This window comes from Balaenoptera ricei, chromosome 7, assembly GCF_028023285.1.
Source record: "Balaenoptera ricei isolate mBalRic1 chromosome 7, mBalRic1.hap2, whole genome shotgun sequence".
NCBI classification, from domain to species: domain Eukaryota; kingdom Metazoa; phylum Chordata; class Mammalia; order Artiodactyla; family Balaenopteridae; genus Balaenoptera; species Balaenoptera ricei.
This window is the reverse complement of record NC_082645.1, coordinates 82520981-82545580: the sequence shown is the minus strand read 5'-3', so window position 1 is coordinate 82545580 and position 24600 is coordinate 82520981. Positions and strand designations below refer to the sequence as shown.

Below are 24600 nucleotides of genomic sequence, written 5' to 3'. Positions count from 1 at the left end.
AATTCCATTTGGAGCAGATCTCTTTGAGTTGATGACTATTCAGTACTTGGAGTTTTGAATACAATTTTAAACTCAGATTCAAACTAGTTTTTGTGTGACATCTTTCGCTTCAATTTTTTTTTTTTACAATTCCTTTACCAGATGTATCTTGAGTTTGCATCTTGAGTTTTGTCCCCTGGAGGTGTCCTTATGATGGATGATACTTGTGTTTTTTAGTATCTTGAGACATATGGGTTATTGATAATGTGTGGTTAGCTACAAGGTCACTTTTTTGGCCAACTCCACTTGATAAATAACAACTCCTTTTAAATGAGTACTTAATAAATCCACACTGTAAGTAATATTTTCAAGTGTCAGGATAGATGGGTTTGCAAGGGAAACTTTACTTTTTTATTTATTACTGTTTCTGTATTTCTCTGTCACACTAAGCCAGATTGAAGCCTCTCTTTTCTGATTATTAAAGTAATGCAAGTTCATTACAAAAAAGGTAGAAAATATGGAAGAATATTAGGAACACTTAAGTCTTCCTGCCAAGCAATAATTACTCTGAACATTTTGGCATATTCCTTTTACAATTTTATTTTTATAAATCTCATACGTATGTTTAAGGTCAATTAAGCTCATGTTATACATATAACTCTACAGTACATTTTTCCACTTATTATATCATGACCATTTCCCACGTCATTCAAAATTATCTGGGAACATAGTGTAATGACTACATAATTTTCTATAATATGGTTGTGTCATAATTTACCTATTTATCTTTTTTGGACACTTAATCTAGTTTCTAATTATTACAGATCATGACACAATGACCACTGAATTTATATAATCTTTGGTGGCACGTATTTCTTGAACATGCATATTATTTTGCTTATTAAACCATTTTTTCATGTGTAAAATAATCCTTACTTTTCTGGTGTTGCCCCCCCCCCGACCCCCAACCTTGTACTATTATTCTTTACTGAAGGAAGTTTTTAAATTTAAAGAACAATAGCTTTTTTTTAAGATGATTGAGTTGTTTAAACATAAACTCTAAAACAGATTAGAAGGTAAAATTACAAATCCTGATGATAGCAGTTTATAAGGGAAATGCTTACAGATCCTTAAGTATAGCTTTGTAGGGAAGGGCGGCAGTGAATCAAGTTGTAACAATTTGTTCCAGGAAAGGCATTTTGGATGAATGCCATCTATTTTTACAATGATGTCTTATGATTTTAGTTTTATCTACTCCACTTAACCTTTCCCAAAGTGATTGCTGAAGCAAATGTATGTAATACAATAAAAAGAATTAACATAATTATAATTTCTTTAGTTAAAGGCAATTCTTTTTCTCCAACAATGTTACTTGAATTTTAATAAAAGTACTGAATATAAGCCTGGTTGAATCATGTTAGATAACCTAGATCCAAGTGACTTCTGAGGTCAGTTCATCTAGCCAGTTGCCTTCTTGGTGGACTGTCATTAATCTACTTAGTATTCATATTTGTCACAGAAGTAGAATTCTGAAAACTTCTCCAAATAGTCCAATAATTTAGATCTTCTCTATTGAAAATAAAGACAACACTAGAGTCTGAGAGCTACTGATAGTGAGTAAATACTCTGTGCCAGGCACACTGTCTCCTTGCTTTATGTAGCTTTACAGTCCTCTCAAAATCATGCTTGTTATACATTGTTATTATCCGCATTTTATTTATTTAAAAATTTAAAAAAAATATTTTTTTATTTATTTGGTTGCACCGGTTCTTAGTTACAGCAGGCAGGCTCCTTAGTTGCAGCTCGCCGGCTCCTTTAGTTGCGGCACATGCAGGTGCTCCTCAGTTGCAGTTGGTGGGCTCTGTAGTTGTGGCATGCAAACTCTTAGTTGCGGCTCGCATGTGGGATCTAGTTCCCTGACCAGGGATTGAACCTGGGCCCCCCCTGCATTGGGAGCGTGGAGTCCTAACCACTGTGCCACCAGAGAAGTCCCTATCCCCATTTTATAAATGAGTGAGTTAAAGTTTGTAGAAGTTTACTCATTTGGCCAATGTCACACAGCTAATAGGTGTCCATTTTGGCTGCAGAACCAGTGCTATTCTGTGCTGCCTTCAAGCTGTCAGAGAGTTCTTAGTCATATGAACTGACTAAACTGACTACATGAGAAAATGTCTTAAGTTGGATTAAAAAATGTTAAGAAAACATAATGAACAAACTTAGTGTGTGACATAACTTTTAAGCATCACAGAACAAACTTGGATATTTAAAGCTTGGCTTTATTCTCTTTTAAAAAGGAGGCATAATTATTTAGTGGGAAAAAACCCTCATTTTTCATTCTTCCTGGCTAGAAATCTTGGCAGCTAGGAGTGCTGTTGCTATTATTGTGAGTTTGTTTGTTGTGTGTACAGATTCATGCTCCCAGATTCTCCATCCCCACCTTTTATAAACACCATGTTTAACTTGGAAGAGGAAAAAGTTATTTTTGGCAACACTGGTAGAGCAAAAGTAGCAACTGCAGGGGGGCATGAAGGGAAATACTAACCTGAGCCAGGAATTGTAGAAATATGTCTAGCATTTAACTTCAATTCTGTTTAGAATGCAGGTCTCTAACAAGAGAAAGAATTATTTTTCAAGGTTTACTAGGAGGCAGGAAAACTGCAAAATGAGATCTGTGTCTGTGTACTTATGACTGAAATAATGTACTGATACTTTGTGCTTCCTATTACTGTTTTCATTGCCAAAAATCATGAAAATCATTAGCTGATAGGGCCCAATGCTAAGATGGCTAGGCTGCTATTTGAGAATAGCCTGAAGCAATAGTTTCGTGTCAACAAAGATTCACAGACAGAGTATAGATATTGTATAGATATAATATCTACACCCTAAAGTGATAAAGTTCATCACTGAATTCTCAAATATTAAAACTCAAGGATTTCTTTGCAAGTTGAAAGATACACATTTATAATAAATGAAACAAGGGCTGCTTTTTGCTGTTGAAAGTAAACTTTTAGGAAATTTTACCAAAATGTTATTCTAAGAGGTGGTACGAGCTAAAAAAATGGTTGGTCAGTTCACGTAACACATAGTTTGGTGTATTGCTGACAGATTCAGAGTGAGTTATTATGAGAAGATGAAGACGTTTGTTCAGGCAGTCATCAGTAGATCATTTCTGGCCCCTAACCTTTGGAAATGATATTACAGAAAGCCACTTTTATATCAAACCCTGGGCTAAGAGGCTCCCTGGTCTGACCAAGCATGGCTCATTCTTCCATCTAGGGTATGCCAGAGTTTCTCAGATTACCTATGGTCGTTCAGATCCATCACAGACACTGATCTTTCGTTAGTCAGAATAAAAATAAACTATTAGAAGAATGAAATCGAATAAAAAACAAGATCCACAGAATATAAGCCCACATTTTTATTATTAGATTGAACAGACTTAAAATTACTCTGACAAATTTCTGTAAAAGTTTCTAAAGGGCTCAATTTCTGTACTTTTCTCAGGTGATTAACAGCCAGCTTATGGCCCAGTGCTGGCCCATGGCCCATATTTTGAGGAGCACTGTTCTAGATTTAAATACAGACAAAAACTTTTTTTCTCATGTTAGCGTCCCTTCCTGTCTCTTCATTTTTCCTGTACTTTCTTGTCTTTTTCTTACATAGTTTTCCTCTTTTCTTAAGATGGATTGAAAATAATCAACATGAGAATTGTTAGGGTAGGTAACACTGCAAAGGTACAAAGATGCATGTCTCTTTTTGAGTTTTCTACTAAAACGAATTTACAAAATCAAATATGACATTCACATACACACATACCTTAATAAATGGTCTGTTGGATTTTGACACCGGGTCAGTGTCTCTTAAAGTGTGGTTTAAGGACCAACTATATGAGAATTAGCTTGGGTAATTGTTTAAAAATGAAGACTACTAAGACCCATCTTATACCTACTGAATCAGAATTTCTCTGGTTTGCTCTATGAAATTTTGTCTGAATTTTAAACATGAGTCTCACCAGTTGATTCTAATACACAATAGAATTTGAGTTATACTCTTTCAGAGTGTGGGAATCTGTGTGGTTATTCGATTCTGTATCATACACTATGGTGGTATATTATAAATGCCAATTCTGAAATGTCCACTAATGTGAATATTTTGGAATCTCTATATATGTGCTTTCAGCAGAGAATCTCCAGGATATTATTGGGTTCATTGCTATCTCAGACATATACAAAGCCTTATTGGAAAAAGGTATGTTCTCATTTTACAGACAGAAGCAAAGAACACACATACACAAATAAAATAATTGTACATCCTTCTTTATTGTAATGATTTTACAGCCTTCTCATTTTATTTTCAAAGTTCTACATACCTAAAATCTATTCTTAAAATCACCTTGCTTATATAATATAATTTTATTTGGAATAAAAAGTAGCATAGCTACAGAATCCATTAACCATGTAATTGAACAGTTGTTATGAATTGAATGAGGCATGTGGAATTGTATATAAACCACGTTAATATTTCATTTAAAAACACTTGTCTTCACATTAATCTGGGGTTAATACAAAATTTATTGATAAGGAAAAATATTATATTCTTAGGTGTTAATACCAAATTCACCCATAAGGAAAAATAATATATCCTTAGATATATTATTCAAGATACACGTCAGTCAAATAAAGGAGCCTCTGCTATAGCTGGATCTTTAGTTCAGTAGTGGAAATTACTTAAAAAAAAAAAACACCACCACATTTATTCTTATTTGTGTATTCCTTTCCGAGTTTTTGGCACATTATATCACGTGTGTGTATTTGTCTTTTATTTATTTATTTATTTATTTTTTTATTGGAGTATAATTGCTTTACAATGGTGTGTTAGTTTCTGCTTTATAACAAAGTGAATCAGTTATACATATACATATGTTCCCATATCTCTTCCCTCTTGCATCTCCCTCCCTCCCACCCTCCCTATGTATTTGTCTTTTAGAAATAGAAAAGTGAGGGTCATTTATTCTTGTTTAGGAAAGCAGTAGATCATAATCCTGATATTTTGTCTTGAATGGACAGTGATAAAGGGATTTCCTTATTCACTTAAGGTAAGAAAATCAGTTCTTTGGGGACTTCACTCTCTTCCCAAGCATAATGATAATTTCCCAGGTAAAACTGCAAAACCCTAAGAAAGTAACAGGTCCATACTTGTATTTACTGAACTCAGAGTACCACAAGAATGTTGCTGATGTGAAATTATGCAGGCTGCTGGAAAATTTTCCTCTGGACGTTTCAACCTTGCCATTGTGTGCCCTTGATCAAGTTACTAGACCTCTCCAAACTGTTTCCTCATAATAAGGATAACAAGACCTCTTAGAATTGCTGGGAGAACTCTATCAGTTAATGATTCTGAAATACCGAGCACAGTTCTTGGCATTGGTGAGTGGTAGTAACTGTTGGGGAATTTGTATAGCAGTGGGAAATGTGTGGGTAATCTCTGATGTCATACAAACTCTGGATTTGAAATTCAGCTGGTTTCCTGCTATGTAATCTTGTGTTAGCAAGTAATTCAATCCATCTATCCCCCATTTTTCTTAATCTGTGAAATGGGGATTGTAGTGACGATTCCGGAAGGTTATTATGAGGATTAAATGAGGGAGTGTGTGCCTAGCACGTAGAAGTTTCTTAATAGATGATAGCCATTATTATTTTTATTGAATTTGATTGCATACCACTTTCTAAGCTAAATTTAAAACAAACATATTTCATGTACATGTGTCTACTTGAGTTTAGTTTTGAGCGTCCTCCCCTTGATCTTTTAGCAGCTGTCTCATTTTAAAATTTATTTTCCAAAGCTTTCTGATTTATACACAAACCGATGTGTATTTCCACTGGAAGATTTTGGGAATCCGAAAGCAGGGCGATGATGAAATGAGTATTCATCTGGCTGCTTTACGAACACAATTTCAGAAGAAAAAGCAGGCAATACAAATTGCAGCAGTTAGGCAGACCCTTGCTGCAAGACTTCAGTAATGCATGTGAGTGATGTCAGACTCACAGGCATGCTAAATGCATAAACACAAAGGAAATTCATAATGGGCTTTTCAGGAAGAGGGTTGTTGCTTCCTGATGTGCTAACCTTGATTCTGCTTCGTGTTTTTGGTGCCAGCATAAAGATAGCTGGAGGAGACACTGTTGGAGTTTTCCATTGTCAGTCTGTATTGTAATCTAAGAATTGTGTTTTGCTCTTCTCTACCTTATTCTTAATAAATATTCTGTGAGCTTTGGGGAATAAACTACTTCAGTTAAGTGATGTCTTTAATTTATATGATTAATTCATTCAGCAGCCCCAAATCACAGTTCTACCCACAAGCATCCTTGTTGATCAGTAGATCAGAATGTTGAGAACTGTGATAATCAGTTGGGCTTTCAGAAGGAGAGCTTAAGGAGATGGGGAAAGGGACATTTCCTCTCCCTTATTCTTAAGCTTCCTTTTCTCTCCCTATACACTGATGCTTAAATTTTCTAGTCTCTTCTGCTTCCATGGCCTCATCCTTCCCTCATCCTCTGTGCTCTAGTCACACTGGTCTTCCTTCAGTCTCTGAAAGGGCCATGCTGCTTCCTACCACAGGGCCTCTGGCCAGCTCTTCTATCTGGAAGGAACTCTCTCTCCTCTTCCCTCCTCCCCTCCCCAATTCCTAGTCGTCCATTTAGTCCACACACCGATTCCTTGAGGGAACTTTCTCTTATTCTCTGACCTGGGTCATGTCCCCAGCTCATCCATTGCCTTACCACCTTCTCTTTTTCCTTTGTAGCATGTATCATAATAGTAACTAAAGAATTCACTTTATATTTGTTATTTAGTGTTTCTCTCTCTAAAATAGAAGCTCTGCAAGAAGGAGGAGGGGCTGTGTTTGTCTTGTTCGCATATGTCTCCCAGTGCCTAGCACCTATATGATAGCATAGTAAGTGAAAATGCTAAGGTGTTATATGGATGCAAAATTGGTATTAATGTGCTTCACCATTTTATTTGTTGCTATGGATTTTTTTTGTTTTTTCGGTGTTTTCTTCAAGGGTGTGGTTTGGAGGAAGGAATGGCATATGTAAATTTCGAGGCCTGACACTATCATCCTCTGGCTGTACCTTCTCAGTACAGTAGTTTATTGTGAGTGAAGAGGTACTGGCTGAACTGCTTGTGTTTAGGAAACAGCATCCCCATGAAAGGGTACATGTATGTGATGGCCTTAAGGCTAAGCTCTGACGTTCGTCTAACCTCCCTTGCTCCACTCTATAAGTTTCTTTCATGATCAACTTGGGAAAGTCTATGTTCTATTATGACAAAGGCTTATGCTGTGGAGAAGCAGATTTCCTTTACATAGGAAAGTAGCCTGTTTGTCACAAGTGAGTGTCAGTGACACGTGGATGGACCAGAACCTAGAGTTCAGCTAAAGTGGTGTATCTGACAAATGTTACAATATTTGGAAGGCAAGGAAATGTGGCTTGGAGGGCCAGAGTGGTGGGAGCATCAAGTGGGTCCAGGGCCCTGGGAGTTGAGTGGAGGTAAGGGTTAAACACTTTCCTAGACTGGGGTTGAAAACAGAGATGCTGACATTGTTGAGAAGTCTGTTGTTCATAGGCTCTCGTCATCTTTCATGCCAATAATAGGAAATAAATTCATCCTTTCTGGCTTATTTTTTCTAATCTCCTAATGGTGACTGAGGCTGCTGTGGGCCCATTGGCCACCTATTAATTAATGAGGTCATGGCATTTTCACAGTGTTATTTGGGGGAGGCAGTGTATTATAACAGGGTTTGGGCTTGGCTGTATTCAGATCTGACTTTAATCCTGGTTGTTATCACTTTCTCTCTGTGAGTCTCAGTTTCGTCATCTGTAAAATGGACCTAATAACACTATTGACCTCAGTTTTAGAGTACGGTGGCATTCATTAGAGACTATTTCTAAAGCATTTACTATGTGTTCCTGGTACATAGTAGGCATTCCGTACATGCTTGCTATAATTGTTGTTTGCTAGGACATACCTAGAAATCCACAGTGATTTGTCCTAAGACCTGGCTGGGTTTGCATGTCCAGAAGAGGCCTGGACAGGGTTGGGGTGGTTCTGGAGTGACAAGCTTGCTGTGTTCACTCAGTCTATTCCAGAATCAGCCCAAAGTTCTGTGGACCTTTGAAGTTTCATGGCAAACTATGTCTGGGTTAAGGGAACAGTGGAGAGGAAATTGCAGCCACCAAATGTACCATGGAGCTTAAATCTAGTCTGCCCCACTTCACAGCAAAAGCACGTGACAACGGAGGACATCTCATCTTGCTTTCCTGGAAGTTTTGCTGGAAAGAGATGGTCTTGTAGCCTTTGATTGTACTCATACATTCAACCAGCACTTAAAAATTGCAATGATGGCACTGGGTGGGTGAAGAGCTTTACGAGGCCCCTCTCCCCATTGAAGAACAATACATCTGAACTGGAGATTCTCACACCACGACCGCTTCCTAGAATAAGACAGGAGTACCAGCTAAATTGGTGATTGTGTCTATTTTTGCATTAAAAGTAGGGTCTGAAAATAACTACTGATAACCACATTTGGCGATTTTCATGAAAGCTATATGCTATATGAAAAAGTTTTAGTCCTTTTTTGCAGTTTGAAACCACAAGTCCACAAACTCTATTCTGGATTGGCTAGGATACTATTTCAGTAACTTAAATTAAGGCTGTGTCTGATGAATGGTAACAATAAATTAGAGTTTCCCAGATAGTGGCCACTCCATTCTGAGCAAATCAAACAGAAAAACTCCCTCTCTGTGATAACAGTTAGCTTGTTGACATCAGCCCACTGTGTGTGTGAGAGTGTGTGTGTGTACACGCATAACTTTTTCTTTGGAATTCTCCCATGGAAAAGCAAAGGAAGGAAGCTGAGGGGAGGATGGGGCGATTGTGCATCCTGTGCTTTACAGGGGCGTGGCCACAACTGCCTCAGCCTCGGGGACACTGATACGTGATTTTTTTTTTCACTTCGGATGCCTGAACAGTGATAAGTCTTGATGCAAGGCAGGGGCGGCTCTCAGTGTTGTTTACAGCTGGACAGGAGTCTCCTGGTAGCAGCCTGCCCGAGTCCCACTCAGTATTTCACTGCTAGAACTTTGGGGAAGGGAGAGAGCAACGGAAGCATCTGAAGTGGACCTGCAGAGCTCCCCCCGCCGCATTAGGATCTCAGACCCTCTTTGACTTCAGTTCGGGCCACTCTTATGAATGAAATTGCCAAGTGGGTAGGCCAGGTGCATGGTTTGAAGGAGAATGAAATGTTTCTTCATGCTGCTTCCTAAATCTGGTTTGAAATGATGGATTCTGCCCTGGCAAAGGCAGAGAGGAACTCTTTGGGATTTTATGAGGTAAGGTATTAGAAAGTTCTGTGAAATGAATTCCACTCTCATATGATTTCTGTGTCCAACTGTTTGGGATTTACAGTTGTCTCTGCCTTTCTTTTTGAAAAATTCTTAATGCTGTCCCCTCCCAGCTTGGTTAGGGACCATTATTAACAAATTCTGTAGTGCATTCATCACATTTAGTCATTTGACATCTCAACATAGGAGATCAGTGCTGGGATTAAAGCTTTTGTAAAACGTTTACAAATAAATATGCAGTCCCCTCACTGAATTTCTAGAGTCCCACTGGTTTTAGAGGAATTATTTTACTGTGAAGTTAAGTACAGGTTCTACCTACAAGAATGCTTTTGAAAATGGCATTAGACTGAGTCCAAAGAGATTTCATGACAGGTCATCTGCCTTTGGAATAATAATGTTTTTGATGGATTTAAAAACTCTTCTCTCAGGGAATGAGGTGTTAAAACAGATTTATTTATAATGTAACATTTTTTGTGGACAGTATTCATTCATAGGGATTCACATTCTAGAGACTAATGATTTAACAACAATCTTACAACAAAACTTTAACTCAAGATTAAAACCATGTTTTTAAAAAATATTTTCTTGTGGAAACTGTGGCAAACTGGCCCAGTCTTCTATAGACCTTATAAATCTGCTTCAATTAATTGTTTAAAAACTGGGATGAATGCAGGGCAAAATTTCAGTTCTATTTTAATTTTTTCAAATTAGTGTTTTTGAATGAAAAAAAAAATTTTTTTTTTGGGCTGTATGCCAAAAATCGTTCTCAAGGGGGGTGGGAATGTTATTTTTTATTGTCATAAAGCATATAATTGGCATTTAGTGCCTGGGAGCTGGGGATGCTTAAACCATTCCTATAATGTACTGGACAGATTCTTACAAAGAATTATCCACTAGAATGCCAGGAGCATTCTTATTGAGAAACATTGATACATGCTCAGTTTAATGAAAAGGAAGTTGATGATTTAGTAGAGATTCAGGTGAGCAGTCTAATCTCTGAGAAGGTTATCCATCTTCTGATCAAGACATTTTGGGGAAGGACCCAAGGGAGTAGCCACTCGGCAAAATTATTCTTTAGAATCAGTAGCAATAACTGTTCCAGAAAGAGATTGCTCCCACATATTTCTAATTAATATTTTCATAACTAGTTTGGATTAGCTCCAACAAGTATCTGGTTCATTTCAATAAGGGCGACCTCCGTCTTTTTTTTTTTTTTTTTAAACTTTGCGTTTATTTATTTATTTATGGCTGTGTTGGGCCTTCATTTCTGTGCAAGGGCTTCCTCTAGCTGCGGCAAGCGGGGGCCACTCTTCATCGTGGTGCGCGGGCCTCTCATTATCGCGGCCTCTCTTGTTGCGGAGCACATGCTCCAGACGCGCAGGCTCAGTAATTGTGGCTCACGGGCCTAGTTGCTCCGCGGCATGTGGGATCTTCCCAGACCAGGGCTCGAACCCGTGTCCCCTGCATTGGCAGGCAGATTCTCAACGACTGCGCCACCAGGGAAGCCCGGCAACCTCCTTCTTTAAATAAAGTTATCTATTACAGTTTCCAGTCCTTATTATATAAGCTCATTAAGATCAAAGGAGTAATTTACCCTGAACCAAAGGATGATTTGGTACTAAACTTATATTTTATAATGGTACATTTCTCAGAATCTTCAGTTATCATATGCAATGTAAAAGTAACATCCTGGAAGATACAGAGGTTGCTTTTAAACTTCACTTAGCATTAGAAGGAATTACCTATGAGTGAGAGCTTAGTGTATGCATGGTATTTTAAAAAATAGAGGAAAGAAAGGAGGATATATAGTCAAAACATTATAATTCCTGATAACTTTTTATACACAGTGCTGTGACAGAGATTCCCAAGTTGAAACTGTATTCAAAGTCTTGGATTTATTGTGTAGGGAGATGAGGGCACCTCTGCCTGACTCTTTATTAAGCCAGGCTTAAAGCTCATTGACAGAACTTTCAGCTTTGAGTGACCCTCCGCCCAAGAACTGGGCAGTATACAGATACTGTGTGTGGGAGACTGTGCTACATGGCATAGTACATGGCATAATGTACAATTACTGTACATACGGCCTGCACTTTTGCTGCCTGGTCATTTGGCATCCATTGCTTAAGAAAGCAGAGTCTCCAAAAACATAAAAATAACTATGCTTTTGTTTTAATTTATTTATGAAAAATCAGAATAAGACAATGTCTTTAAAGGAAATAAATTTAAAAATTTAAAAGGAAAGAAGTTGAGGAATTGTGCTTTTGAGTATTAAAAACATAGCACTCTTTAAAAAGGATGAAATAAACACCTACACATGTATAATAGCTCCTAATATGAACCAGGTTCACATCCTGTACACATGTCCTCCTCACAGCTTTCTGAGCTAGGAGCGCCATTATCATTTTATAGAATAAAGAAATGGAGTCTTTGCAGTTTTAAGACTTGCCCAAGGTCATAAATTCTGTAAATGGGAAAAATGGAATTTAAACTCAGGCCTGCTGTTTCTTGAAGTTCTGGGATCTTAGCATCACACAGCAGCCACAGCCTGGTAACACCATTATCAAGCAGTATACTACTTCCATTGCACCTGTAATAAATGATGTGTACCTAAAAACAAAAGCCATACTACACCATCTACAAGCTGGCCCTGCCTGTCTCTCTGATCTCATCTTCTCCCACTCTTGGCCTCATCCTTCACTCTGCATCACTTTGTTGTTCCTAGGAACACAGTGGGCTTGTCTTGTTTCAGGGTCCTTGCATTTTCACAAATCTCCCAGTGGAAAGCAGTCTCACTTCATTCAAGGCCCTGTTCAAATGTTTCCCTCATCAACCGACATAAAATAGTACTCTCCCACCACCCTCTCTCCCCCTCCTGCTCCCTGGCTGTCTTTCTTCAACCCATGTCACCACCACCTGACATTACGTTGTCTCTACTACACTACCTGACACATACATTATTTTGTGTCTGATTATTCATCGCTTTTCCCATTGGACCAAAATCTCCACAAGGAGAGGGACTTTCCCTCTCTTATTCCCCCTAGGATCCCTGTCACTTAGAATATGGCCTGGCAGAGAGGGGATGCTCGGTAAATATTTGTTGAATTAATTTTAAGTGATTTTCATTTCCATCATCACTTCTGTAATTGTTTTCTTTCTGTTTTTAGGCCTTAAAGTCTTCCTTCTAACTCTTGTTAGCCTGTCATCACCTTGCCCCACATGATGGACCTTTAGAAAAAGATCTTTTACCTACTCTCTCTCATGAAATTTCTTTAGCAATATGAAGTCTTGTTCTCATCTGTCAGCTTTGGTACCAGGAAGGGGATTGAGGCATTTTAGTGTCATTTTTATAGAATATTCATAAAGGGCCTAATAGAGAATCATGTGCCAAGGTGTTTACCAAGCTACCATGTGCTGACCATACTTGACCCTTTGAAAGAGCTGAGGCTTACATTCTCATTGTTAAAGTGTAATCGCTGGAGGAAATATAGCCATGCAAACTGTGATGGGGAAAATTATGTTCTGACAGCAATGTGTACTTCATGAAGACACTGGAAATTTTTAAGCCTCAAATTTTATAAAGATCACCGAATTCCTGCTGATATTTCTAACATGAAATTGGCTAAAACTATTACCAGTTGCATATTCTGTTTTCACAATGATATTTATTATAAATTTTTAGAGTAGCCAAATTAAATAGATTGTTTGATATAAGTAAACTTTTAATAATTTTTTCATTTGAGGTATTATCAAAGAATTTGAGTTTCCTGTGTTCTATATAGGACAGTATTCAGTTGGGGAAAAAGTAAATGTTAATTTAGAAATGCTCTGAAAGTCTTCATCAGGAAAAAACTTGTTTAAGATGTTTCAAAGGCCTTTACCAGAAACTGGTTATGCGATCTTAAGGAAGCTAGTTCATCTTTTTGTGCATTGGTGTGATGTACTATAAGCTATAAACAAAGTTGAATGTCAGCTCAGCATAGCAATGTGATTGAATTAATTAGAAATTCTTGTTATAAAGATTGAGAGTTTAAATAAATTGATCTTGTTAAGTTAGTCTAATAAAGCTTAGTGTGGAATTTGCAATATTGTCCTTGTTTTTCTCTATTTTGAACAGGACAGAGATCTCTTTAAAAAGGCTTTATGCGTTCCTTGGTGAGAATTTTATTTTCCTCCTTTGTATATTTTAACAATATAATACTGGTATTCAGTTAATGCCATATCATCATAATTAAAAGAAGATATGACAACATCTTTTGTTCAACCAAATATGAGCACCTACTATGTGCCAGGTATTGTTCTAGTTACTTGAGATACATCAGTGAACAGAATAGACAAAAGTCCTTGACCTCTTGGAGTTTACATTCTAGAGAGAAAGACAATATACAAGAAGTATAAGTAGATTATATAGTATGTTAGATGGTGATAGGGTTATAGAAAAGAAATTGAGCGGAGTAAGATAGTCCAGGAATGCTGGAGACAGTCAGGGTAGTTTTAAACCAGGCAGTCAGGGTAGATTTCATTGAGACAGTGATATGAAAACAAAAAAGAAAAATAATTTAAGGAGAGGATTGATGCATAAGGATATATTGGGGGAAAGTTTCAGACAGATGAACCCTGAGGCAGAATCCTGACCAGAACTTTGAGGATATTGTAAAGGAGGAAAAAAAGTTTATTCTCTTAGGTTTGGCTACTGGCCCTGCAAATCAGACTGACAAAAGACAGATTAACAGGAAAAAGGGGATACAAATTTTAATAGATGTTAAAAATTTTATTTCTACTTGCATGAAGCCTTCTTGTATATAAAATGAAGACCCAAAGAAGTGGTTAAACTCAGGGGCTTATATGCTACTTTAACAAAGGACAATAAATTGTGGAGAAGTAACTAGACAAAGGAAGGGGGGTTGGCTTCTGTGGGTGGCAAATTGTGGGAAGGTAAATATATGGGGGAAACTAATGGAAGATAGGGGTTGTTCAGGAAGGTTTGTTACGCAGACTGAAGTTGGTTCCTTCTCCATTGATGAATAGTGATTAAGAGTCATCTTACTCTTCCTGGTATGGGAGAGGGAGACACCTTTACAGATGGAAATTTATGTCTTGCTTTTAGACATAAAGGGGGAGAGCAGAGGGCTGGTTGCTTTCAGCTCAAAGTGGCATATTTTGGCCTGGCATACTCTCAACTCCCTTCATTACCAAGGAGTCCAGTGCAGCTGGAGTGGAGCAAGCGGGGAGGGGGAGAGGGTAGGGAAAGATGAGGTCAGAGCTCTAATTTTTTGGGGGTTGGGGAAGGGGGCTGCCAGATCCTGTAGGGCACTATTAACCTCCAAAAAGACTTTGAATTTTACTCTGAAAGAAACAGGGATCCAATGAACAAGAGGTAAGACATTTTCAATATGTAAACATTACCTATGTTTAAAGTGAATTCTTATGTAAACCCTCTCTGACTGAAACTCTTGAGAGGTATTTGCTAAAATGAAGCCAAGTGTTTCTTCTCACTGGTCTGTTGGTGGTTCCCCCCTTGTCAAATGGGTGTTTAATTGACTAGTTTAGGATCAGGTATTTTATACAGGAAGTTGCTTAGCAGGGCCTCCTGCCTCTGCCTAGCACGTCTGGAGGTCTGAATGTTGAGGAGACCCCTCAGGGGTGTGGTTAGGACTTGGCTATAAGTTATGTCACCCAGCGTGGATCTACTGAAGCATACAACATTCTTCAGATTGGGCTGCACCACCCCTGGTGAGGCCTCCCGTAGAGGAGACAACAATAGCACACCTCTCTCATACAGCGGTGTGAGTGACACTGAATCAGTATATGCGCCTCACTCCCCCCAGCCCCCCTCGCCAGCTCCCTTCTTAGCGGGGCACACGCCCTTCAGTGCAAATATCCCCAAGGCCAGACTTTACCGACTTGCCAGAGGGTCTTCTCAGCCTCTGTTGCTTTTTCTGTCCTGTAATGTGCCAGTGTCTTTTTCTCTCATCTCCGGCACATTATAATCAGCAAACCTTTCTGGTATCTATCAATATAAGAAAATATTCTAGTGGCAGTGGGTGCATTCTCATTTGATAGCATGGTGTCATCACTGCAATCCCTAAATATGTCGGCTACTCACACTCCTTTTTTTTCCATCCAGGGAGGGTGTCAGTGTACAGAATTGGGCATCTAGGGACATTGGGTTAAAAACAAATGCCAAGTGTGCCAATTCATGAAGTTTGTGCGTGAATGCTCATAGCACTTAATAAGATTGGTGCTCTGTTTGGTACAATCAGTGGTAAAGGGTCACCCCCTCACCCACCTGCAATGTAGTTCAGATCTCAGCCATTGTCAGAGTTTTGCTCTCCCATAACTTGCCTAGTGGGATTCCATAACTTGCCTAGCACATGCAGGTGAATTTGCAAAGTTTTAACAGTCAGGCAGCCCCTGTGAAGATGTGTTTTTGCCCAGGTCTAGAATGATCATTTTGATTCAGATTGTAGCTTAGGATTGCTCTAAATCCCAAATCGTAGACAAGGCATCTAATTTCTGAGTGTAGCTGGAAGAAAGCCAGGCCTCTTTATGATCCAACCTCAGGACATGGGTATATTCAATTTTTATCCAAAAAGTAATTTAAAATCAAGTTAGATGTTTATGCCATTTTTCAAGAAAATGTAGGGAGGAATTACTTTAAAGCAAAAGAACATTTGTAAACATCATTTTTCATCTGTCACGGTCTGTCACATGGCATCTTTCTTACAAAATTTCTTATCTTTTTTCAACTCCCCTAGGTTGACTGATAGAATAGTGAGGACTTTGAATACGTTTTTTGTTTCTATTTTATCTCCAGTACTGTATGGAGGTTTTGGAAATATTAATATAGACATAGAAACATTTCCAAATCCCAGTTATTTTGGATATGTTTAATATGTCTGGCCATGTCTCCTGTATATGCCTATTCACAGGACATTTCTGCAATCCAAAAGTCATGTACAGAAAAAAAATTAATCTTTAAAAGATTATTTTCACACTGATCTCTGTGTGTGAAATATTACAAGGAAGGAAGAGTTTGATGCATAAAAGACGTTATGCTTACGTTATTTTAGGTTTTTGTGGCATTTTAAAAAGAATTCATTTATTTTTAAAAATTACTCTTTACAATCATATTGTAAGTTAATATAATTAATCCTATTTTTCCAAGTAAGAAAATGATAATGTCATGGCACCTAGAGAACAACAGTAACTTTTACCACTGAATTCAGCTCTAAATATGTCACTTGTTTGTTGCTTCTGATGACCATTTATGGAACCAAAAAATGAACCTTGGGAGACAAAACAATATGTCTAGAGAATAGCGAAGCAAAGGAATGGATGGGATACCTTAATGACTGGCTTAAATGTGTAGACCTCTGAAAGGATATCTCCATATGCATCTCCCAAAGACACTCAAACTTGAGAGATCCAGAGCCATAGTCATTATACATGGTCACAGGGAATGCTAATCATTCCCCTTCGGTTCTCCTTTAACACTTTATAAAGTATGCACACCTCTATCATAGCACTTTTAACATTGCATTGTACCTTATATGCCAGTCTTCTCCTACTGTACTGCCAACTCCTTATGGCAGGAAATGGATGTTCCTGACCTTCATAAGATAGTCAATAAATGCCATTCAAATGAAAGAAGGAAGGGAGGGAAAGAGGGAGGAAGGAAGGAAAGGAACAAGCTAGCAAATGAGAGGGACAGTGGTCATTGAGATGTGCATGGTCCACAGCATTGCTATGATTGCTCAGTTTCCCTGGAAATTACCATGGAACAGATTTTTTCCATGTGAGGTGTTTGTAGTACCTGTATCAGAATCACCTGGTTGGGGTGCTTCCTAAAATTCAAATTCCTGCATCCCGACTCAAACCTACCGAATCAAAATCAGCATTTTTGAAGGAGCCCCCAGGATATTCATTGTGAGCAATGGAGTTGGGCAATCGTTGCCCCAGAGGATCAGTTAGCTAAAGGGGAAGGTAGCCAATGATGATTTGTGACCTACTGAATGTGCAGGAGATGTTGGTAAATCTGCTTATATAGAGATTTTGTTTAAGACCCCAAGGTAAAATCATGTGGTTCTCATTAAGGGAAGAGGACTATTTCTCACCTAATTAACCAAATTTCTGAGAAAATTCTCTGAGCTACTATACTCTGCAGTTAACAGAAGAGAGTTAGTTCTGTGTGGTGTAATCTTATATCCCTACTCCTTTACTTCTGGGTCCGAACACTTTGTTTCTCCCTTGGAGAAGCAGACTTAACATAAGTAATTCCAGTATTAAAAAAAACTTAATTGGAATAGCCCTAGAAGAGTACAGTTGATGCTTGAAGAACATGGGTTTGAACTGCTCAGGTCCACTTATACACGGATTTTTTTTCAATAGTAAATACTACGGTACCATGTGATCCATGGTTGGTTGAATCGCAGATGCGGAAACTGCCCGCGGGTAAGGAGGAACCCCATCCGTATGCAGAGGGCTGACTATAAGTTGTATGTCGAGTTTTTACTTCAGAGAGGGGCGGTGTGCCTAACCCCTGCCTTTGTTCAAGGGTCAACTGTAATTTTAAAAAACACTAAATGAAATCATTTTCGGAAAGTATCATGGATTGCTAAAATAAGGCAAGAGTAAAGATTTTCAAAAGTTTTCTTGATCATGTTCCCACAATATTCACAAACAGGAATGAAAATTATATTAGAAGGATTTTAGGGCTTTTTGGGTGTGTGCTTTGCCTTTTTATTTACAGAACATGTACTGCCAACTAGATTTACAAGAGAACAAAGAATATGTAAGAGACATGAGTGGACAAGCTTCATATAAACCCTGCCAAACAAAATTAGATTTAGAAAAGATATTTAGGTACATGAATTAAACATCTTCAATGTTTCTTTTTGTAATTATATTCCAGCTACAAAGTTACCTAAGTATCTAGAACATACACTCCTAGAATACAGACTCCATTGTAACTATAACAGATATTTTAATCTTAGTAAGAAGGGAAATAAAAATGTGGGTGGGAAAGGGGGCAAGGAAGGCAATGGTCAAAGAGCAAAAGCAGACAAATATGTCTCATGGAAGCTGACATGTTTCTCGGTTGAGAGGAAGAAGCTAAAGGTCAAGGTGAGAGAAGGTGACTGATGGAAGGGTTTGAGTCAAGGGCACCACCATAATGGAGGGTAAAACCCTGGACAAGAAAGCAAGAAATACATGTGGGTTCAGAAAAGATGGCAGTAGGGAGAGGGAGAAACCAGGGAAATGGGGCTTGATGTCCTCCATGTTCTAGATGCCATAGTGTGTGTGGTACCCTGCTGTAAGTCAGAGGGTGGAAATTAGAGGATGTGAGGACAGTGAGACAGATTTGAATAGCTCTTAAGAGAAATGGGGAAGGGAAGTGGCCAAGTGTAAATGGAAAAATTGATAATTGGCTTTAAAGACCAATGACATTTCTTTGATCTATCAGAATCTTTATTCAGTTAAAGGAAGAAATAGATGTATAATTATGTCTATACGATACATGTAGGGAATTTAGAAGCCTTTCTTTGGTGTACTGTTTTTATACTCAGTTATTTTTCGTATTTGGAGTGGGGGCATTTTAAAAAGATTGAGTCATCTAATACAGATGTTAAATGAGGGTGAAGAAAAACAACTTACACAATCTGGGAAAAAATATTCTGTCCTCCAATATCCATAAAAAATAGACCTGAGCAGAGAAATGCTGTCACTGAAAAGATGTTCTTGGGCTAGCCTAGAATGGATTGCAACCTAAATGAAGGTGTTAACCTGCTTAAGGAAAAAAGGTTTAGTCTGAAGGACAAGTTAAAATTGGTCTTCTTGAAACAAAGACAAGGGATGAGTCATTCTAGGTATTTTTTAGAATGGTGCCACCGAGGCTGGTCAGAGCTCTGCTGGCTCGCGTCAGTAGGAGCTGGAGCTGTGGGGGAGACTGTGAGAGCCGCCACAAAGTAATTTGAACTCTATGCCACCACACTGGTTTATTTCTAAGGATTTTACATTTTCAGTTAAGAATAGCTGCCACTCAGTAGCAGGAGTGCTAGTATCTGTCAGGGATGATGAATTTTCAGAAACATAATCTCATTGGAGAAAGATTTCCATCTAGAATAACCAGAATATTAACCAACTTGGATAACTTCTAAATGACAGACACTATGCTTGGTGGGGAATAAGACCTTCCCCATGAAGGTTTACAGATTTGTTTCTTGCTATGGCATCTGGGCTTAAAAAAAAAAATCAGAACAAACCCATCAAGCTTCTGCTCTGGGCCTGTTCATCCTAATTCTGACCCATTTCTCATCATATATGCGACATTTGAGTTCCCTATGGGCCTGAATACTCATGGTACATTTTCGACATTTTGCTTCAAGGGGCTAGCCTTTATTTCTTTAAATATCTTATATTTAACCAAATGGAGTTGTCCACATAACCTATGAACCAATGATAGGAGTAAAAGTCAGAGATACATGTTTTATCCCAACCCACACGAGCTGGTGGGTGAACCGAACCCGTAACTCTAGGTCTCTTTCTTGGTGAGGGGTCTGGGGAGGAAGCACCCATAACTCATCCTCGCTTATTTCCAACTTCTGAGACCAAGGATAGATATTCGTGCAGTGCAGTATTTCTACCTCAAAGTGAATATAACTGGCAAAGGAAAGGTTATTAGTGGCCTTTCTTGGGACAAGAGATGCTGGCACTGGTTCTCTGTCAAAATTCTCCTCCAGGGAACATGTAAGGGGTTGTGTCAAGCCTCAGGCATCACTTCTGTGTGGAGCTCAGTCCTCTCACGATATCTCCTCATCCCATTACCCCCACCCCCTCCTATTTCTGCTCCTTAGTGCCCCATCTTCTCAGGGTCATTATGTCAGAAGTGTGTACTTGGTTTGACTTAACTGATGGCTTGGGGAGAAAAAGTTTAGTAATAGCAGAAGTGCAAACCCTCTTACAGAGAGGTCACACTTTAACAAGTACAAATTTATTAATGTTGCTTTTTATCATTGTGATCCTAATGCATGCTCCTTAAAATGAGATTTGATGTTGCCTCATCTTTCCTGAGGCCTCAAGAGGAAAGTGACACAACAGTATTTTCAGAAAATGTCCCATGTGCATAGCCGTGTTTTTTAAAAAAAGCATTTTGACACCTTCTACTCCCTGTGTCTGTGTTCTGTTCCCTGCAGGGTCCAGCACCTTGCATGTGAGCAACAGCTAATACAATACATTTGTTTGTGAAAACATGAGAGTCCCTGTCCCTATGCCAGCAGCTCTGCCCAGTATGTTTTAGAAAGGAAGAAACTACCTTTGTTGTCTAACCTGGAGAAGTGATGCCATCTCAGCAATTCTGGGTCAAGTCAGGCATGATGCATCTAAATCACCGAGTGATTTTTTTTTTTTTTTTTAAGTCATGTTCCTTGCTTTTTTTTTTTTTTAAATTTTATTTATTTATTTATTTTTATTTATGGCCGCGTTGGGTCTTCGTTTCCGCGCGAGGGCCCTCTCCAGCTGCGGCAAGCGGGGGCCACTCCTCATCGCGGTGCGCGGGCCTCTCACTATCGCGGCCTCCCCTGTTGCGGAGCACAGGCTCCAGACGCGCAGGCTCAGTAATTGTGGCTCACGGGGCCAGCCGCTCCGCAGCATGTGGGATCCTCCCAGACCAGGGCTCGAACCCGTGTCCCCTGCACCAGCAGGCAGACTCCCAACCACTGCGCCACCAGGGAAGCCCCTCACTGAGTGATTTTTAGGATGGTAGTTGTGTCTATTAGGAATTGTGTTCAGCTGCAAGTAACAGAAACCCAACCACAGGAGCTTAAGTAAATAGGAATTTATTTTTGCCTTGGTAGCAAAAAGCCTGAAGGCCATTCAGGGCTCAAAGGATCATCATGGATGCTTCCAGCTTCTTTCTCTGCCATTCTTAGTATGTGGCGCTCATCTAAGGAGAGGGGAGGGGGGAGAACAAAAAGATTATTGAGTCTGTCCTTTTATCAATCAGAAAAATAACAGCTTTCCCAGAAGTCCCAACCAGTAGAATTCTACTACGTCTCACTGGCCACATGCCACCCTTAGCTGCAAGGGATTCTGGAGAGGCATCTATTTTTAACTGAGCACATTGTTACCTTGGACAGAATTGGGGTTCAGTTGACAAGGAAGAGGATCAAGGGATAGGCAGTGAGCAGGATCTGCCCTGAGGAGCCACATGACATCTTTCAAATCCAGTTTTAGGTGATTGTCTGAATGCCTTCTAAATATCAGTGTTGTGGTTCTATTTTTGTGATGGAATGGAGTGGATCGCCTTGCGTTGTTTATCTACGAGGGGAGGTGATGCCCTGAATCAGTTATGCCTTTCCATTCTTACAAGAACAGTGGCTGCTTCTTGGCCTTTTCACAATAAAGAATCTTTGACTTATACTGTGCTGATTACAGATAGCAGGAAAGGACCATTCCTCCCAAACTTCTTTGACTTCTCAATGTGATGAAACCAGTGGGCCCCAAGGACAACCACTGGATTGAAATCCAGTGGAACTGGATTATCCGACCCCCTCACCTGGCCCACTTTCTGTTTCTTTTATGCTCATAAGAAGTGTGGTTTTTCTTCTCAGGACTATTCCCTTGGGCTTGGGACCTTTTCTCTCCTCTCTCTTATTTTAGTGGATCTCTTACTTCACCCTGTTGGCTTAATTCCAGCTCTCAGTTAAAGTGTATCCCTAATCTTCCCTCTTGGGAAAGGGATTTGGGGAAGCAAATAAGGTACATCTGATTTTAAGAGCCAGTATCTCTGCACACATTTTTGTGTACCTATAAAACTCTGAATGGTCTCTTTTTCATGTTTTTAGTTTCATTTCCTATTCCAGGGCCCTAGGACAGAACTTCAAACTAGTGTGATGTGAGCAAGTTAAAGAATGTGACTCCCTTCCGCTTTCAGGGTGGGGCAGAGCCTGGGGCAGCCAGAGCACCCCAACTATAATCTTAAGTTGTAAGTGTCTCTTTCATGTACTCCAGTGTGTCCTACAAATATTACCATCTTCTTAGTGCCATGAGGTCAGAGAGCTTGGAGAATGCTACTTTCAGGCTGTTCTTTGGATCTGTTCTTTCTGTCCTTCTTCCTCTTTCCTTTTCTTGTATTGACTCAAGGTCTACTGCTACCGACCTTTTGTAAACGATTGTCCTAGCCAACCTGATAACTTAGTTGGTGTCTCCTGAACACTGTCCATGGCCAACCTGTGCTGTGTCTTGACTCAGTTTCATAGCTCAATGTCCCTTTGTTTCATCCCATCTTGATTCTGTTATATTCTACCAGCTTTGCTCTTCCTTTTCTTTTTTTTTTTTTTAATTTAACATCTTTATTGGAGTATAATTGTTCTACAGTGGTGTGTTAGTTTCTGCTTTATAACAAAGTGAATCAGCCATACATATACATATATCCCCATATCTCCTCCCTCTTGCGTCTCCCTCCCACCCTCCCTATCCCACCCCTCTAGGTGGTCACAAAGCACTGAGCTGATCTCCCTGTGCTATGTGGCTGCTTCCCACTAGCTATTGATCTTACATTTGGTAGTGTATATATGTCCATGCCACTCTCTTACTTTGTCCCAGCTTACCCTTCCCCCTCCCCATGTCCTCAAGTCCATTCTCTACGTCTGCATCTTTATTTCTGTCCTGCCCCTAGGTTCTTCAGAACCATTTTTTTTTTTTTTTTAGATTCCATATATATGTGTTAGCGTACGGTATTTGTTTTTCTGTTTCTGACTTACTTTGCTCTGTATGACAGACTCTAAGTCCATCTACCTCATTACAAATAACTCAATTTTGTTTCTTTTTACGGCTGAGTAATATTCCATTGTATGTATGTGCCACATCTTCTTTATCCATTCATCTGTCGATGGACACTTAGGTTGCTTCCATGTCCTGGCTATTGTAAATAAAGCTGCAATGAGCATTGTGGTACATGACTCTTTTTGAATTATGGTTTTCTTAGAGTATATGCCCAGTAGTGGGATTGCTGGGTCGTATGGTAGTTCTATTTTTAGTTTTTTAAGGAACCTCCATACTGTTCTCCATAGTGGCTGTATCAATTTACATTCCACCAACAGTGCAAGAGGGTTCCCTTTTCTCCACACCCTCTCCAGCATTTATTGTTTGTAGATTTTTTGATGATGGCCATTGTGACTGGTGTGAGGTGATACCTCATTGTAGTTTTGATTTGCACTTCTCTAATGATTAGTGACATTGAGCATCCTTTCATGTGTTTGTTGGCGATCTGTATATCTTCTTTGGAGAAATGTCAATTTAGATCTTCTGCCCATTTTTGGATTGGGTTGTTTGTTTTTTTGATATTGAGCTGCATGAGCTGCTTGTAAATTTTGGAGATTAATCCTTTGTCAGTTGCTTCGTTTGCAAATATTTTCTCCCATTCTGAGGGTTGTCTTTTCGTCTTGTTTATGCTTTCCTTTGCTCTGCAAAAGCTTTGAAGTTTCATTAGGTCCCATTTGTTTATTTTTGTTTTTATTTCCATTTCTGTAGGAGGTGGGTCAAAAAGGATCTTGCTGTGATGTATGTCATAGAGTGTTCTGCCTATGTTTTCCTCTAAGAGTTTTATAGTGTCTGGCCTTACTCTTCCTTTTCTTTTGATAAAGGATTTTATAGATGGGAGCTCACCCAACCCCTTTCTTATATATCATCTCATTGCTGGTTGACGAGCAATCGTACCCTTTGTTCTTTGCAGTTTTGTCTTTTGGCAACAGTGACCAACCTGGCCAAGCCCGGACGTGCCATCTCCTTTCCACCTTCCCACCCTCCTCCCTAATTCTCCTGTATAAATGCAAGTGTAGAAATTCAGGGTAATCTGCTGGGAGGAAGTAAGTCATTAACAATAGCGTTCATTAATATTTCCCCTTTATTTTTTTTCCATTTATTTTAGAACTTGTATTAGTCTTTGAGCTAAGGAAAGACAAAGAGGTTATAATTAAGATTAAAAAGTGTTTCTTTGTTTTTTTCAGATGAGAATTCTCCAGCCAACTTCTGGGATTCTAAAAACAGGGGTGTAACTGGAACACAAAAAGGACAAATTGTATGGAGAATTGAGCCTGGGCCCTATTTCATGGAGCGTAAGTAACTAAGTGTGAAATATAAGTTTGTGATTGAACATTGCAGAAGTATGCAGAAATCTATGGAGTCTTTCCTGAATTTTATTGTAAAGGTTTTGGGCTGTGGT

At 39.0% G+C, this 24600-nt stretch overlaps 1 protein-coding gene across 6 annotated transcripts in view; it reads left to right on the top strand.

Moving 5' to 3' along the window:
- The window catches only part of HECW2 (HECT, C2 and WW domain containing E3 ubiquitin protein ligase 2), a 363403-nt gene that overhangs the window by 164184 nt on the left and 174619 nt on the right, over positions 1-24600 (top strand). For 5 of the 6 annotated variants that reach the window (XM_059928399.1, XM_059928397.1, XM_059928396.1 and 2 more), the window contains exon 3: positions 24386-24493. In XM_059928399.1, coding sequence (XP_059784382.1) covers positions 24386-24493 — 108 coding nt within the window. Of the gene's footprint in view, positions 1-9010; positions 9369-24385; positions 24494-24600 lie in introns of those variants that run through there. The other variant, XM_059928398.1, reaches the window with a different exon arrangement.